Source organism: Vigna umbellata, chromosome 2 (genome assembly GCF_029865625.1).
Source record: "Vigna umbellata cultivar VRB3 chromosome 2, Vumbellata_1.0, whole genome shotgun sequence".
NCBI lineage: Eukaryota > Viridiplantae > Streptophyta > Magnoliopsida > Fabales > Fabaceae > Vigna > Vigna umbellata.
The window spans coordinates 46,862,230-46,880,490 of NC_142166.1; the positions used below are offsets into that span (position 1 = coordinate 46,862,230).

General features: G+C 32.8%; 1 protein-coding gene and 1 pseudogene across 1 annotated transcript; one reads left to right on the forward strand and one right to left on the reverse strand.

Moving 5' to 3' along the window:
- Positions 1-386: 386 nt before the first annotated feature.
- Positions 387-9,936, forward strand: LOC124838382 (TRAF-like family protein). Its single transcript, XM_047313972.2, has 10 exons — positions 387-1,877; positions 2,277-2,750; positions 2,861-3,162; positions 3,803-4,525; positions 4,607-4,885; positions 5,064-5,225; positions 5,501-6,439; positions 6,532-6,747; positions 8,269-8,529; positions 9,211-9,936. The coding sequence occupies exons 1-10, from the start codon at positions 548-550 to the stop codon at positions 9,553-9,555; spliced, it is 5,031 nt and encodes a 1,676-aa protein (XP_047169928.2). The 5' UTR covers positions 387-547; the 3' UTR covers positions 9,556-9,936.
- An 8,058-nt stretch (positions 9,937-17,994) lies between these two features.
- On the reverse strand, positions 17,995-18,261 carry LOC148204131 (putative glycosyltransferase At5g25310 pseudogene; annotated as a pseudogene).

Sequence of the window (18,261 nt, forward strand, 5' to 3'; positions counted from 1 at the left end):
TTGAACAGAAGATCCAGATCCTCCCAGAACCACGTGCACGCACAATGAGCCCAAGTGGAGAGCCACTGATCACATCTCTGTGGTAATCCAACGGTTAAAGAGGATCAGCATGAAGAAAAAGACCTAATTTTTCTTGCATTGCAACCTATCCAATGAAAACAGAAAGAAGAAAGAACTATGTGCACTCATAATGGGTCCAAGCCCAAGCCACTGATCACATCAATTGTATTAATCCAACGGATGGAAAGGGTCAGCACGAAGAAAGAAACCTAGGTTTGCTTGCACTGGAATCTACCTTATGAAAACAGAATGAAGAAAGAAAGGCGCAAGATTATTATCATACGCCAGGAGGGATGAGGCGATAAAAGAAAGAGGCGCACGGTGCTATCTTGCGCCCACGTTGTCCAAACCTGTTTGTGTGTGCTTTCATTCTCTCGCTTGCACCACATCTCTCTCTGCCTCCTCTCTCTGCGTCTAAGATTTCAATACTCGTGAGAAAACTACTAACACGAACAAGAACAAGAACAAGACGAAAGAAAACGAAACAATGAAGCAAGCTTCGGCCGAGGCAGTTCCTTCCCTATCTTCTACGCCGTCGTTCACGGAGGCGGCAACATCGTCGTCATCCTCCGCCGCTGCGGCGGAGGACCTGGCAGTGGGGTCGCGGGACGGTGGCGGCGGGGCTCAGGAGACGGTGGCGGTGGATCGGCGAGGCGAGTACTCCGCCGTGTGTCGATGGACGGTGCACAATTTCCCGAGAATAAAGGCTAGGGCACTGTGGAGCAAATACTTCGAGGTAGGCGGTTACGATTGTCGGTTGCTAATATATCCTAAGGGTGACTCGCAGGCGCTTCCTGGGTACATCTCCATCTACCTCCAAATCATGGACCCTCGCGGTACCTCCTCTTCCAAATGGGACTGTTTCGCGAGTTATCGGTTGGCAATCGTGAACGTAGCTGACGATTCCAAAACCATTCACCGAGATTCCTGGCACCGATTCTCCAGTAAGAAGAAATCACACGGTTGGTGTGATTTCACACCCTCTTCCACTGTTTTCGACCCCAAATTGGGATACCTCTTCAATACGGATTCCGTTTTGATCACTGCGGATATTCTCATTCTCAATGAGTCCGTTAATTTCACGCGGGACAACAATGAGTTGCAGTCCTCATCTTCGTCCTCGTCTTCGACAAGTTCCTCCGTTGTTGCAGGTCCCGTGTCTGATGTGTTGAGTGGTAAGTTCACTTGGAAAGTGCATAATTTCAGTCTGTTTAAGGAGATGATCAAGACACAGAAAATAATGAGCCCGGTGTTTCCTGCGGGGGAATGTAATTTGAGAATAAGTGTGTACCAGAGCTCTGTGAATGGGGTTGAGTATTTGTCTATGTGTCTGGAGAGCAAGGACACGGATAAGACTGTGGTGTTATCTGATAGGAGTTGTTGGTGTTTGTTTAGGATGTCTGTGTTGAACCAGAGGCCTGGTTCCAATCACATGCATAGGGATTCTTATGGCCGGTTTGCGGCTGATAATAAGAGCGGTGACAATACCAGCTTGGGATGGAATGATTACATGAAAATGTCGGATTTTATCGGTGTGGATTCGGGGTTTTTGGTGGATGACACCGCTGTTTTTAGCACCTCATTTCATGTGATCAAGGAGTTTAGCAGCTTCTCCAAGAATGGTTCTGTGATTGCCGGGAGAAGTGGGAGTGGTGCTAGGAAGTCTGATGGGCATATTGGAAAGTTCACTTGGAGAATTGAGAATTTTACTAGATTGAAGGATTTGCTAAAGAAGAGGAAAATCACGGGTCTGTGCATCAAGAGCCGGAGGTTTCAGATTGGTAATAGGGATTGTCGACTTATTGTTTACCCTCGAGGTGTGCAATACTTTTGCTGTGCAAATCTATTTTCATTTTCTGTGAACCACTTTCTTAGGCCTATTAAATATTTGCGGTATTGTTTGTGAGTCAAAACTCCATTAGATGTAATATTGTACGCATTTTAGTGCAATTATTGCCTATATTGGTAGAATTGAAAGGGCATTCTTGCTGCAGTTTTATCAGCTATTCTGTCTTTGAAATTTTCATTGTATCTGATATTTCATGCTTGTAGTTGCATATCTACTGGTACCACCATTAGCTTAATTGATAATCCAGATATTGGGTTTTGATGTGTGAATATAATAGTCACTGAGTATATTTAAATATAGCGAATACTTTTAGATTTTGATAAAAGATGGAGTCTGATGAATTTTTATGTGATTTTGATGCTATCAGGGCAGTCTCAGCCACCATGTCACCTTTCAGTGTTTCTTGAAGTTACAGATTCAAGAAATACTTCCAGTGATTGGAGTTGTTTTGTTAGTCATCGTTTATCAGTTGTGAACCAGAAGATGGAGGATAAATCTGTCACCAAGGAATCTCAGAACCGCTACTCAAAAGCTGCAAAGGATTGGGGTTGGCGTGAATTTGTGACACTCACCAGTCTCTTTGATCAAGATTCAGGTTTTCTTGTCCAGGACACTGTCATATTCTCTGCTGAGGTTCTTATATTGAAGGAGACATCAATAATGCAGGATTTTACTGAGCATGATTCTGAGTTGAGCAGCAGTGGCTCTCCTCTGGATAATTCTGGCAAAAGAAGTTCATTTACATGGAAAGTTGAGAATTTCTTGTCTTTCAAGGAAATAATGGAGACACGAAAAATCTTCAGTAAATTCTTTCAAGCTGGTGGATGTGAACTTCGAATTGGTAGATGTTCTTGCATAAATTATCTTCTGCATTTTATTCACTGGTAGTAGTAGCAGTAGTAAACTTTTATGTTTTTATTCTTTGATTAAGCTTACTTTTCCATGACCCAGGTGTATATGAGTCGTTTGACACGATATGTATTTATTTAGAGAGCGATCAGGCTGTTGGTAGTGATCCCGATAAAAATTTCTGGGTGAGATACAGGATGGCTGTTGTGAATCAAAAGAACCCAGCCAAGACAGTGTGGAAAGAATCCTCTATCTGCACAAAGACGTGGAATAATTCTGTTTTACAATTCATGAAGGTTTCTGATATGTTAGAAGTGGATGCAGGATTTCTTGTACGTGACACTGTTGTTTTTGTATGTGAAATATTGGATTGCTGTCCTTGGTTTGAGTTTTCCGATTTAGAGGTAAGTCCTTATGGATTGCTTGTCTCCGTGTTACATTGTACTTACAAATATCATTTGATAGAGACCAAATATTCTTGCCCCATGTTTTAAGACTTTCCTCCTACCATCATAGGATGACCTATTCTTGACTTTAGAGATGAGACTACATGTAATCCTGTATTCATAGTTATTGATTTGAACTGACTCTTCTGCCTCTGACATGTCACTAATTTAACATATAATATCTGTTTTTATGACTCATTTTTAATGTAAGATCGGAACAAGCCAGTTAGGAAATATGGCCTCTTCCTTGGAACTTTTGCTTGTGATTAGCTGATAAGATGCATGGAACAAGCTGATAAGTCACGAGTTACAGAAGTTGATTAATGCTTCAGTTCATAATTTTGCATCCCTTGAACTTCTTATTGTACAATAAAAATTTGTAAGCAGATTTCTATCCCATACCTGAGCCATATGATATGTTATGATTATGTCTTATGTGAAAGATAAAAATGGTTATATGTATTACATCTCAGCTTCCACATGTTGTAAAATCGGGATTTTGTTCTGGATTCTATAATACCTACTTGTTATATTAAATTTTGGTTGCTCTTATCATACGGTTGCAGACACATCATCTGATATTTTCTTCAATATTCAGGTTTTAGCATCAGAGGATGATCAAGATGCATTGACAACTGACCCTGATGAGCTCATTGACTCTGAAGACAGTGAAGGGATAAGTGGAGATGAGGAAGATATTTTCAGAAATCTTCTTTCTAGAGCTGGATTCCATTTAACATATGGAGATAATCCTTCTCAGCCACAAGTTACTTTAAGGGAGAAACTTCTAATGGATGCTGGTGCAATTGCAGGGTTTCTTACTGGTCTTCGAGTCTATCTTGATGATCCTGCAAAAGTGAAGCGCCTGCTTCTACCTACCAAGCTGTCTGGTAGTTGTGATGGGAAGAAGGCCACCAAAGCTGATGAATCTTCCCCAAGTTTGATGAATTTGCTGATGGGAGTTAAAGTCTTGCAGCAAGCTATCATAGATTTACTATTAGATATAATGGTCGAGTGCTGTCAACCTTCTGAAGTAGGTCCTGTTGCTGATTCTGTTGATGCATGTTCTAAACCTTCTTCAGATGGAAGTGGAGCTGCTACTCCTCTTGAGTGTGAAAGAGAAAGTGGAACAATGGAGTCTGCACGAGTTCCTGGTAATGAGAGACTGGATTCTGTTGTTGAAGAAAGCAGTAATACATCTGCTGTGCAGAGTTCTGATTTAAAAGGGAATGGTATTCAGGAAAAAGCTGTTCCTGGACATCCTATTTGTCCACCAGAGACATCTGCCACCGCATCAGAAAGTGCATCATTTCGGTCAAAGGTACAAATTTTTTAATGTTCATTGGAGGTGTATTTTGCTACACATATCTCTAGTTTTGATTGTATGAATTTGAAATTTCAGACCAAGTGGCCAGAACAGTCTGAGGAGCTTTTAGGTTTAATTGTAAACTCACTAAGAGCTTTGGATGGGGCTGTTCCTCAAGGCTGTCCAGAACCAAGACGTCGGCCTCAATCTGCACAAAAAATTACTCTTGTATTGGACAAAGCTCCTAAGCATTTGCAAGCTGACCTTGTTGCTTTGGTACCTAAATTGGTTGAGCAGTCTGAACATCCACTTGCTGCCTATGCACTTCTTGAGCGTCTTCAAAAGACAGATGCAGAACCTACTTTACGAATACCAGTGAGAAACTAATATTTTTTTTCTTCCAAAATACCTTATTTGAATTGTTTTGTCACATGCATTAATTCAGGGAGCAATCCTAATGTAGTTACACTTGTGCTGCTTTTCCACCTCTGTGAACATGACGCCAAATATGGTTGCATTGGTTTTCTCCTATTAATGCCATTCTATTTTTCAGGTTTTTGGGGCTCTTAGTCAATTGGAGTGTGGTAGTGAAGTGTGGGAACGCATTCTGTTTCAGTCATTTGAGCTTTTGAATGACTCAAATGATGAACCCCTTGCTACAACGATAGATTTTATATTCAAAGCGGCATCTCAATGTCAACACCTCCCTGAAGCAGTAAGCTTTGAAGATAAATAGTTGGGAATTGCACCATGTTACACTGTTTATAATTTATTTAATGCACTGTCTATGAAAAAATGTTCTCACTAGCATTCAATAATGCTTTGCCACATCATTTAATGAGCTTTACATCTTGTGAAATTGTTAGTATTGTCAAAATCATTAAACATGGTGCCTACTTAAAAATGGATGTTTATTGTGTAAAAGTTGTAAGAAGACAAATCATCAAATGTTTCAAGAAGCATTTGTAACATGATTTCTCCTTTATGCAGGTTAGGTCTGTTCGTGTCAGGCTGAAAAATCTAGGTCTTGAGGTGTCACCTTGCGTCCTTGACTTTTTAAGTAAGACTATAAATAGTTGGGGGGATGTTGCTGAAACCATACTCAGGGACATTGATTGTGACGATGACTATGGTGACAATTGCTCAGCTCTTCCATGCGGTATTTTCTTATTCGGTGAACATGGCACTTCTCCCAGTGGACTGCATGTGATTGATGAGCAGGCTTATCAAGCTAGTCGTCATTTTTCTGATATTTATATATTGTTTGAGATGTTATCCATTCCTTGCCTTGTTGCTGAAGCTTCCCAAACATTTGAGAGAGCTGTAGCTCGAGGTGCAATAAGTGCTCAGTCTGTAGCCCTGGTATTGCAAAGCCGTCTTTCCCAAAGTTTGAGTAATAATGGAAGATATGTTTCTGAAAATTTCCAACATACAGATGGTTCTACAGAGGGAGATGCCTGTGAGCAATTGGGAGTTCAGAGGGATGATTATACTTCTGTTCTTGGCCTTGCTGAAAATTTGGCCCTATCTATAGATCCATGCGTGAAAGAGTTTGTTAAACTGCTCTACATGATAATGTTTAGATGGTTTGCCAATGAATCTTATAGGGGGAGGATGCTGAAGAGGCTTGTTGACCGTGCCACTAGCAATACTGACAGTGGTCGCGAAGTAGATTTTGATTTGGATATATTGGTTACTTTGGTCTGTGAGGAGCAGGAGTTTATCAGGCCTGTTTTGAGTATGATGCGTGAAGTTGCTGAACTTGCAAATGTGGACAGGGCTGCACTATGGCACCAGTTGTGTGCTAGCGAGGATGAAATTATTCGCATTCGTGAAGAAAGCAAAACTGAGATTTCTAATATGGCTAAGGAAAAAGCTAATATATCACAAAAGCTAAGTGAATCTGAAGTGACGAACAATCGATTGAAGGTATTTCAATACTTAGTTGATAACATACTGTGGTTACCTCATGTTAATTGCTAATGGAGAATTTAGGTCTAACGCACTTCATGATTCAACAGTCTGAAATGAGGGCTGAGATGGATCGATTTTCTCGGGAAAAGAAGGAACTAGCTGAACAAGCTCAAGAAGTTGAGAGTCAGCTTGAATGGCTTCGCTCAGAACGTGATGATGAAATTGCAAAGCTCTCTGCAGAGAAGAAAGCACTTCATGACCGTTTACATGATGCAGAGACACAACTTTCTCAGTTGAAGTCTCGGAAACGTGATGAATTAAAGGTATTTTTTAAAAAGTTTGATTTTCTACATGGAAAATAAAAAAATAAATTTCATCTATGCTAATTTTAAACACTGTGCACTGCACAATACCTTTTATGCTTATGATGATTCTTACATTTTTTTGAGTGCATCTTGAACCTGTTAAATTTTACTCATTTTCTACATTGAAAGAAAGAAAATTGTTCAGCTATGCTAATTTTAAACGCTGTGCATTGCACAATAACTTTTATGCTTATAATGATTATTCTTACATTTTTTTTGAGTGCATCTTGAAGGCGATACCAGTTAAATTTTTCTCATACTTGGTGTATATGTAAGTGTACTTATGGATCTTTTTAAATCCAAGGAATCTATATGCTCAATCTAGGGGAATCATGGCATTTACAATCTTCAGTATGAAATTTACTACTGTTTTTGCTTTATCTGACAACTTCACCTTCGATTCTTGCTATCTTCCCCCTCTTTCAATCCTTCCTATAAACTCTGGTATGGGCGAATGTTATCCATGCTTTGTTTTCGCTAATTCATGAAAGATGGTCTTCAGCTATTAGTTCTACCTAGTTTTTCAGCTGACAGGTTGCTCCTGTGTTAGGAAGGAGTTTGATCCTACCTGGTGCCATACGTCTAATTAAATACTAGTTTCAGTACAAAGTCTGAGTGGGCTCTCATACTTTTTCCAACCTTCAAGTCCAAAGTTCTTTTTGTGTGTAAGGGGGTATTACCGGTATAAGTCATTCCTAGGCTTCCATTAATTGGGCTGGATCTACTCTAGCACCATATCCCTCCAGCTTGCTCCATCCTTTTTATTTCTCTCCTTCTTCCTCTCTTTCTCTCTTTTTGCTTGCTGCAGAGGATCCAATTTGCCAATTATCCGCTTGAGCTTTTAAAAGAGTTGGTCCTTGACTTGAATCATGAGCTATAAAGTTCTGTTTAGTCATCCTTTATTTCATTTATCAAATTACTTGATAGAAAATAACATGATTAACTATTTTATATTCTCTTTTACTTGTCGATTATCATCAAAATCTCATTGGTGATATTTATGCATCAACAGGTGTTTGAAATAATCCTATAGTGATGATATTCATATATTTTCTGTGGCACTCTTAGAAATGGTGGGCCAGTGAAAGGAGCTTAATTTTGGTTCTGAATTGATTAGTGGGGTTGTTTGGTTTAAAGATTTTTTCCTTTACTTTTTAATTACAAAATGTTACATTTGTTTTCATTTTGGTGCCAGTGAAATAATTTGTTTTCTATTCCATTTCTGTTGAAAATCAATTGTTTTCATTTAGTGAAAACAACTTTTCATGGTTTTCTATTTCTATTTTCCTTTTTCAATGTCTACAGATAAACTTTTGAAAACAGGAAGAAAGTGAAAACAGCGTGGCTTTTTGTAACTTGTATCTAAAGTTAAAACAGGAAATGAAAACAAGTTTTATTTTTCAAATTAGATGACCCTTAATTTTTCATTGTGTATAATGGGCTCAAATTGAAAATTAATGCGAATTTTATTACATACAGAAAGTAGTCAAGGAGAAAAATGCCCTTGCCGAGAGATTGAAGAATGCTGAAGCTGCACGCAAGAGATTTGATGAAGAACTGAAAAGATTTGCAACAGAGAATGTGACTCGGGAGGAAATTCGGCAATCACTTGAAGACGAAGTCCGTAGATTGACTCAAACGGTTGGACAAACTGAAGGGGAAAAGCGTGAGAAGGAAGAGCAGGTTGCTAGGTGTGAAGCATATATTGATGGCATGGAATCAAAGTTGCAAGCTTGCCAGGTCTGTATTGACATAGAATTTGTACTTTTCGTACTGTTTTTATCATTTGCTAATTATTTATCGCCTTATATGTTTTCATGTTCAACTTATATGAGTTAAACCTATTTCATCTGTGGAACTAGCTTTTTCAACTAGTTTGATATGTAATGTATTGCCTGTCGTGCTTAGTTGGATTTTGAGCAGTTTTTTGTTGGGTATCCTTAAAATCATCCTTGAGTGGATACAATTAATGTGTAACATGAGTTTGACTAGGTATTGTTAATGGATAATGATACACACCTTTTTTTCGAAAGACACTTATTTTACACCTTTTATTTCTTTCTATCTCTCTCTAATCATATCACGTATCCTTAAAGCTAATTTTTTTTTCTCTATAGGTGTAGATCATCATTTAGGTGTCTAAAACCTTTTCTTGTTAAATGATAGATTGCTTTGTTCTTCTTTTTTGTCCAATTTATAGCTCAAAAATCATGGTAGTTCAAACTTCAAAATCAGCTTTTTTGAAGTTGTACTTTTCTGGATTGGCGAAAGTAATGTAAAATGTCCATGTTACCATCATTAGTAACGATCCTGTCATTGCTACTAGTAACGATCTTCAGAGGATGTTTGAAATTGATGCTAGTGTCTGTTGTTATCTGTGGCCTATACTATAGGTTAATTGCCTTTGTTTTCCCTCTGCAGCAATATATTCACACACTTGAGGCCTCACTCCAGGAGGAAATGTCAAGACATGCCCCTCTATACGGTGCTGGTCTGGAGGCTTTGTCATTGAAAGAGTTGGAAACACTATCACGTATTCATGAAGATGGGCTTAGGCAGATCCATGCCATTCAACAGCGTAAAGGGAGTCCTGCAGGGAGCCCTCTTGTGAGCCCCCATGCTCTCCCTCACACCCATGGATTGTATCCTGCTGCCTCGCTTCCTATGGCTGTGGGACTACCTCCCTCAATCATCCCAAATGGTGTGGGGATCCACAGCAACGGCCATGTGAATGGTGCAGTTGGACCCTGGTTTAACCACTCTTGAATTCTCTCTCGGGTAATAGAATGTTATTCTTTTCGAGTTATTTGTTTGGTATTTTGGCCGATAGAACTGTTGGAGCTGAATGTTGGGTAAAGGATTACCGAAGATTAGAAATATTTGGTGAAGTTTTACCTTACAAGTGTTATTCCAGTGGAACTATCAGTTGCAAATGCCGTACTCATTTGCGCCTACGTCTTTTTGAGGGGGAAATTATTACTTACAGGCTTTTTCAAGTTTCCATAGTTATAGCTTACTCTTATTACATAGTTTTTGGCCGTATGGTTGATTCTATTTTTATCCCGGGCCAGAGTTTAAGCGCTGTAAGAAGTCTTCACTGACAGTTTTTTAATACGTAATCAACAAAGAAAATCCTTTTTCATCTGATTACGCTCTTGTTCAAGGTTATGCGATTTAGGTTTATTTAATTTATTTTCACCGGTTGTAGTTACAAGGTATACTTAAATTCATTCCATTATATTGTGAAATGGAGAATTGTTTTTTTTCTCCCATTCCTGGTATGTTTTGTTTCCAATTCTTGTATGATTTTCCTCAACCTTTTTCTTTACATAAGAGTTTACGCATGTATTATGCAAGTATAGGAGACAATCTCTATGCACAGTGGAAAGGGCTGCTTATTCCATAAAATTGGTATACAGATATCAGCATCTGTTTTTCTTTATGGGTTAGGTGATTCTTTGAAACAGACCTTCAAACTGGATGTTCTATCACTCTCACTCTCTCTTTCTCTCTCTCTCTCTCTCTCTCTCTCTCTCTCTACATATTTTGTTAATGGGGTGATAGTATTTGAAGAAAGAACAATTTAGTTAAAGTGTACGTTTCTAGTGAAAACAAAGTATCTTGAATTTTTAGAAATTACTTGAAACGACCATTTGAAAACAGAATGTTGTCCATTTTTAGCAACTAATATTGGGCTTAGAAGAAACAAAGGCATATGAGGTTCTTGTTATTCACTGTGGGTTATTGCTATTCCTATACTACCCTCAAAAACTTAAAATGACAAATACACCCAATCTTTCCGTCAGTTTCTTCTATCACTCCATACTTTCCTGTACCTTCATAGGCGTGAAAAAAGTCCAATTTGTTTATGGGCAAGAAACATTTAAAATTGCATGTTTTGAAATTTTATTTTGAATTATGTATTTTATAATAAAATAAAATATGTATTTATAATTGCACAATATGAACATATATTTTGGAAGAAAAAGATTTAAACTGTATTTTTAGATTACAAAATTCAGAAATTTTTTAAATTGTTAGATTACATTTCTGGATTAAGTAGTCCAATTTAGAATATGTTTTCAACCAGTATAAACTGGAAATACTTTTGGATTGAATAATTAAGAAATCCAAAATATATTTTGGAATAAGAAATTCAAAATATATTTTCAAATATAAAAATATATTATATTTAATTTGAAATATAAATCTGAATTATACAATTTAAAATGTATTTTTATCTGAAAAAATATTTTAAAATTGTATACTTCTCCAAATTCTACACTTAAAAAATATATAATGTATAAATATTTGGGAAATTTTGGTGCATAAAATCAGCAGTAGAACTGAGGAAAAAACTGTATCCAACCGAACTTGAAAAAAATTAGAAATAGATATTCGACTCAACTTAAATCTATATTTTAATATTTATAAATTTGTAGATATATTTTATATTTTATATTTTATTTTTAATATGATATTATTTTGTTAAAATTTAGTAGTAAGTCATATAAAATCATAATCTTATTATTAAAATTATACATATAATTTTTTTTGTTAAAATTTACTATGTTTATGTCATTTATTTAAAATAAAAATAATAGTTTTCATTAACAAATTTAATTTAATATAAATTCATAATCTAAAAAATATTGTCGAATTAATTGTAATTCGATTTGGTTAATCTCATATATTAAATGTGTAACATCCTTTTTAGTAGTATAAAATTATTAAAATAAAACATTACATAAATGATAACTTACCAATAATTACAAACTTTTAATGAAGGAGAGCTTACTCTTTGGAGAACAAAACTCTATTTATGATTGCTGCTATTCTCTCAATCTCATGTTGACTGAAAAAGGCATCACCCGTAAGCTTACATCATTAAGGTGATCATTGCAAAAGAAAAAACATACACAAAGATAAACATATACAAAGACAGACAACACAGAAGCAAGAGTAATCTAGTGTACAAATAAAGTCTCAAATAATAATTTAGTTTATCAATTAACAACATTCAAGAACAAACAATTCATACAACCACAAGACCAAGCTTCATCCACTACACTCACTTATCCGGATATAATGCTGATATAGACTACTGCAAGCATGCACTCATGATAGTATTTATACTCTACAGAGTTATAAACAATGGTAACTCGACCTACTCACCATAAGGTAAATCTTCTACTCCTAAAATCCAAAGGGCTTGGGTGAATACTTCCTGCCATTCTTTCTGCCACCCCATCTACTCTACATGAGTTAAATGGTTAGTAGAATATCAGGATACCTGGGTACTGCAATCTCTTACAACTTGCTAGAAAATAGAATCTCTCCTTGAGATTCTTCTCATAACACACTTTTCTCATTCTCATTAAACACCACTTTCATTTCTCATATAAACCTTATATTTATATATACATTGCATACAACACAAGAATCCATTTGAAACCATATACATATAACCTTTCACTTTTACAATAGTTCACACAACACTATCTTCATCATACATTTCATCCAAGCATAAGGAACCATGCAACATTTATGGAAGAACGGAAAATAACCCAGACCAGTACCCCAAAATACCCAAAATAACAAAAAAAAGTAACCCTGTTGACTACCGCTCAGCACCAGCGAGATAGAGAGTTGATGCCTAGGCTGATGCTCAGCGTCCTGTTACTCGAGAGCTGGCGCCCAAGCTGGTGCTCAACACCATGACAGATCCAATCCCACTTTTTATTTGACCTTGGACACTTCTTCCCCAACTTCTACTACTCCCTAAGACCCTATAAATGCTAAGAAACTTCAGAAAACTCACCTCTAGCTCAAATTGACCATTCTAAATCAAAACAACTTCTCTAAGCACTAGTACAAAAAATCGCGTACAAGGTCAAATATTTTGGACTTTTAACGGCGAATTCGCAAACGACGTCATATCAGGAGACATTAGATTTATGTCGAATTTAAAAAATTTTGACGTTAATCAATTTTTTTTTGTTTTTTTTAATTAATTGTGGTCCTTTTTTACAACTCTAAGAGACCTGAAAAGAAAAAAAATAACAAATTTTAGTTTTTGGTATTTTATAAAGCATGAACTATGAACGTGTAGTGTATTATCAACAACAAACAATAATAACCAACAACAAACAAGTTCAATCAAACAACAACAACAAACAAGTTCAACTAAACAACAACAACAAACAAGTTCAACAAATAAGTTCTTCAAAACGAAAATGAAATGAAAACTAACCTTGAAAAGGTGGGTTCATCGGAATAAAGTTTCATCACACTGAGAGAGAAAGCAGAATGTGCCTATGAAGGACAAGAGTACGAAAATAATCGGTTAAAACAAACAAAAATCATACATAAAGTAATTAATTAACATAAATGAAAGAAAAATTACATGTGATGCTCGTCAAACTTCATTCGAGAAAAGTTTGAGAAGAAAAGAGGGTATCACGCGCTAAGATAAAGTGAATGAATTTTCAATCTCCCGCTCAAATTTTCATTGAATGCACTAACCTTTTGACGTCAAATTTAAAAACCATTCGACGTTTTATATCCTTTTACGTCGAAATACAATTCTAAACGACGTTTAATAATTGCATTTATTTACAAAAATGTCACCGCTCATTTTTAACATTGGTTATTCAGTGGTTGGACGTTGAACACGTGACGTTATACACTGTTTTTGTACTAGTGAAGCTACTCAAACTCATTTCCAATTCTTCTGACAACCATTTCATTGCAAAATCTGCATAACCCAGTTTTGATTGACTTAATAATGGACTCTAGATTCACCAATTCCACCAGAATCACTCCCTTAGAAATTCACTACCTAAAACCCCTCTTTTTGACCAAAAACCATGCAAATACCCCCTCCCAAGACCTCTACTACAATATAGATTAGATTTTACTGTTTTAAAAGTTTCAACAAGTCCAAAATAGCTCAAAAATAGTCCCCAAACTGCTACTGCTATTAAACCATCATTCCTTCTAAAATTCACCTCTTAAAACCTCCAATTTCACTCTAAAATGGTATAAAATGCACTCAAGTGTTACTTCTCAATTTTAACTTCATAATATAACTATTTTAGGACTTAAACCAAATATAATAGACCCAAAGACCTTTACCAAACTGCAGAATTCTCCTTAAATCCACTAATCCAAAAATTGACATACACTCATCACTTTAAATATCCAATTTATACTCAAAATCCCCAATTCTTTCAACTATCAATAATAACACAGTTTCATCTCAACAACATTTCCATTTCATCAAATTATAAGTTATACAACAATCATACATTCACAATTATTCCAAAAACACATAAAAAATGGCAATTACTCATATTTTTCCAAATTTCACACCACTGATAATCATATAATCACATGCACACCGACAAATTACAAACATCTTACTATAATTATGAAAAATAAATTAGCTTCCCTTACCTCATCATAAACTGCCCTACTCAAGGAACGTTCTGCTGATTGCTTGAAACGCAAGGAATCTCTAGACGAAACTACGAAACACCAAATTGGAAGCGGACAAAGTCCTTAGAACTCTAGATTAACCAAGAATGACTAGAAGAAATATGATTACCCATGCAACAATACTAGGTTATTCTAAAACAGATTTGGGAACGGACGAAGAAAAATGAGTCGAAACTTATTTGCTTTATTCTTGAAATTGATCGGCTATTGTAGACCTTGACGTCGTGAACATAAAGTCACTTCCTAGTCGTCAAACATATGACTTAGAAGCAAGAACACTTAGAGAGAAGGTAGAAAACTCTAGAAAAGTGGTTTCTAGAGATGATATGTTTTAAAAATAATGAAACTTGTTTATAACAATTCCTTTTATATTAAAACTTTTTAATATTAAAATAATGGAGTCTCATTATTTTTAACTCACTACTACTTCTAAAATACCATTTTCTAAGTCTTCACAAAATAATTGAATATAAAATTTAAAATATTAAATTCAAGTAAATGGTTGAATATAAATTTTAATTTGAATTGAAGATTGTATACTAAAGAGGTAAGTACTTTTTTTTTCATTAATTTAAATTTGATCAGAATTTTTGACTAAATATTAATTTAAATGTTAGATAATTATTTTGTAGATATTCTACCATTCATTTAAGGATAAAAAAAAGTTTGAAAGATAAAGTACCAAATACTAAAGAGTTTGTTAAGTAAAAGAAGACTTTACAATGTCCAGCAGTTTCATAATATATTGGTTAGGCTGAAATAGATTATGCTCACCTGTAGGCAGCTGAGTGGAGAAAGAAATATGTTCCCCTCACACAGCTGCTGCTATTTCCTATGCAGTCTTCTTCATTCATGTGTATGCAATATTTAGAGCTAGCATTCTTTGTGTGATCAAGTCAGTTTGCTGGTATCCATATTTATATTATTATAAATACTAACTAAATATTTTATACAGTAAAAACGATAACATTACAATATAATTTTTTTTAATGTTAAATATAATAAAAAAGTATAAATCTTAAAATCGAGAATTACATAAAGTAATTATAGAGAAGTGTAAATAATTACACAGTTAAAACTTTATAACAATTACAACGTTTAATACTTTTAGATTTTATAATAATTACACAATATAAAAAATAAATAAAATATATATATATATATATATATATATATATATATATATATATATATATATATTCTTAGAGTCATATATTAACAATATAAATACAGTAATATAGTTAAATACAATAAATTTGTTAGCTTTTATAATTTGAAGTTGAAGTAAAAAATGAATTAAGTGAATATAATTTGTGTGAATTTTTTATTATTAAATATTTAAAATTAACTATTAAGCACAATATTTTCATCTATTTTGTGACAAATATAATTATTTAAAGGATTAAATATATTTTTAGTTTTTAAACTTTAACATAAAATTGGAATTTTATCAAATTTTCATATAATTTGATGATAAAACTTTTAAAATAAATTAATATAATCGTTTTAATTCAATTAAATTAATTTTTTGTGTTTAAGTTATTTACACTTTTTAAAATATTTGAGTTCTAATATCAGTCCAAAAAACAGTTTAACACGTAAAAAATTAATACTATTGGATTGAAATAACTATATCAATTTATTTTTAAAGTTTAGGATTAAAATTTATAAAAGTTAAAAAAAACTAATTTAAATTTCACGTCCAACTTTAAGACTCAAAACATACTTTTTATTAAAAACATTTTATAAATCATACTAATTTTTTATTAAATAATATACGTTTAATTTTTACTTAATAAAAATATGAATAATAATAATAATAATAATAATATTATAATAATTTAATATAATAATGATAAATATAATTTTTTATTGCTAGTTTTTACAGGACAAAACTATTATATGACAATATTTTTATATGATAATATAAATACTTTTTATTATTAATAAGTTTATTTTATTTCTTTTAAATAATATTATTTTAAGACATAAATCTAAAATATACTTTTTTCTAAATTTAGTTTTATCATATGATAAAGTAATTAAAAACCGGGATAAAATTAAAAATTAAAAAATAGTATGAAAAAAAAGTTAATCATTGATAATTTATCAAATGATCAGTAATAAGAATTTAAGAAAAAGTAAAATTAAGAATGAAATAAATAGCATAGAAAAATGAAATAATAATTTAAATATAAGTTATTTTTTAATAATAAGTATATTAAAAATACATTAGCTTAAAACTTTTAACTATGGTTAAAATTTATCTAAGGACATAAAAGTAATTATTTATTTATTTTAAAAATTAACTAATTTTTAAAATAATTTTTAGGAATGTTTATCATGGTTTAAGATTATTAAAAACAAATTCATATGAGAGATTTTTTCATATGACCGCATACAATATTTGTATTGTTAATAAATATATACTATTTTTAAAGAATATTATTTTAAAAAATAAAAATAAAATATATCTTTCTAAATTTAACTTTATTAAATGACTAAACAAGTAATTAGAAATCATAAGGGATAAAATTAGAAACGAAAAAAAGCATATAAAATAATTAATACTTTAATATATAATTTATTAAATAATAAATTAATTATAAATTATAAATGAATAAAATAAAGAATGAAAAAAATAGTATATAATAAATGAGTTAATATTTTAAATATAAGTTATAATTTAATAATAAACATATTGAAAATGTACTGGAATTTTTTTTAATGATGTGTGTCTAAGGACAAAAATTAAAAGAAGTATAGTTATTTATTTCTTTTAGAAAATAAAATAAAAATTAAAATAATTTTTAGGAATACCTATCATAGAATAAATTCATTAACAATGTAATTCGAATTTTATATATAATTGACATTTTGAAGATTGATATACAAATTTTAAATTTGAGAAAGTAATAGTTATATTTAAAAACTAAAATAATAATTTATTACATATTAAATGATAGAATTAAAATATATTATTATTTTTATGATAAATCAGTTTAAAAAAATTAAATTAATAAAATAATGTTTTAGAGAGATAATCTTTTATATATTAATATAAACAATTTTTGTTATTTTATATATATAGCATTAGTTTAAGAAATAAAAGTGAAATATATGTTTCTGAATTTAATTTTATTAATGATCAAATAATTATAAATCTTAAAAAAATAATATTAAAAATAAAAATATATGTTTTCTAAATTTATTTTTATTAATGAACAAAGAATTATAAATCACAAAAAAAATAAAATTAAAAGTGAAAAAAATAGTATAAAAATATATATTATAAATGTAAGTTATTTTTTAATAATTTATTAAATTATTAATTAATTAAAAGTTATATAAAGATAAAATAAAAAATTAATATGGACAAATTAGTTTAAAAATAAAATAATAAAATAAGTTTTATGTACATGTAATAGCAAAATAAATATAAATAAATAGAAATAAATAAAACTAAAAAAAAAATAGATAAAAAATAAAATAACCTAATAGATAATATGGATTAAAGATTAACATGCTAGGATGAAAATGACAGTTTGTTTTAATTAGTACCATAAACGGCCAACTTTCCAAATTAATGGGTTCAAAGCCTAAGAAAAATAACTCTATATATAATATATACATACACTTACCTATGATTAAGGGGCAATTATTTGATATCTGTATCTAATCTCCGGAGACAGATGGAATGTAAGATCATGTGAAAGACATCAAATGTCTCCTGACGGCCCTTACTCCATGCTTGAGTTTCCTGTATTCCCCTGGAATTGCACTAAGCATGTCTTTCAGCCTTGGAATATCTGAAACATCCACCTCCACTGAAAACGCATCCCATCCCAGCACATCACTGAAGGGCAGCGTATAATTCTTTGATAGAATCACGGGCACGCATTCAGCATAAATTGACTCCACCATGAAGGAATAGTAGTCAAGGTCTTTCGGGAGATACCGGTAGACACGCAT

Excerpts from the sequence above, each read along its gene's own strand:
- LOC124838382 (XM_047313972.2), top strand. The coding sequence starts at position 548 with ATGAAGCAAGCTTCGGCCGAGGCAGTTCCTTCCCTATCTTCTACGCCG. Across the intron at positions 3,163-3,802 it reads TTGAGTTTTCCGATTTAGAG|GTTTTAGCATCAGAGGATGA; the intron begins GTAAGTCCTTAT and ends TTCAATATTCAG. Across the intron at positions 6,748-8,268 it reads GGAAACGTGATGAATTAAAG|AAAGTAGTCAAGGAGAAAAA; the intron begins GTATTTTTTAAA and ends TATTACATACAG.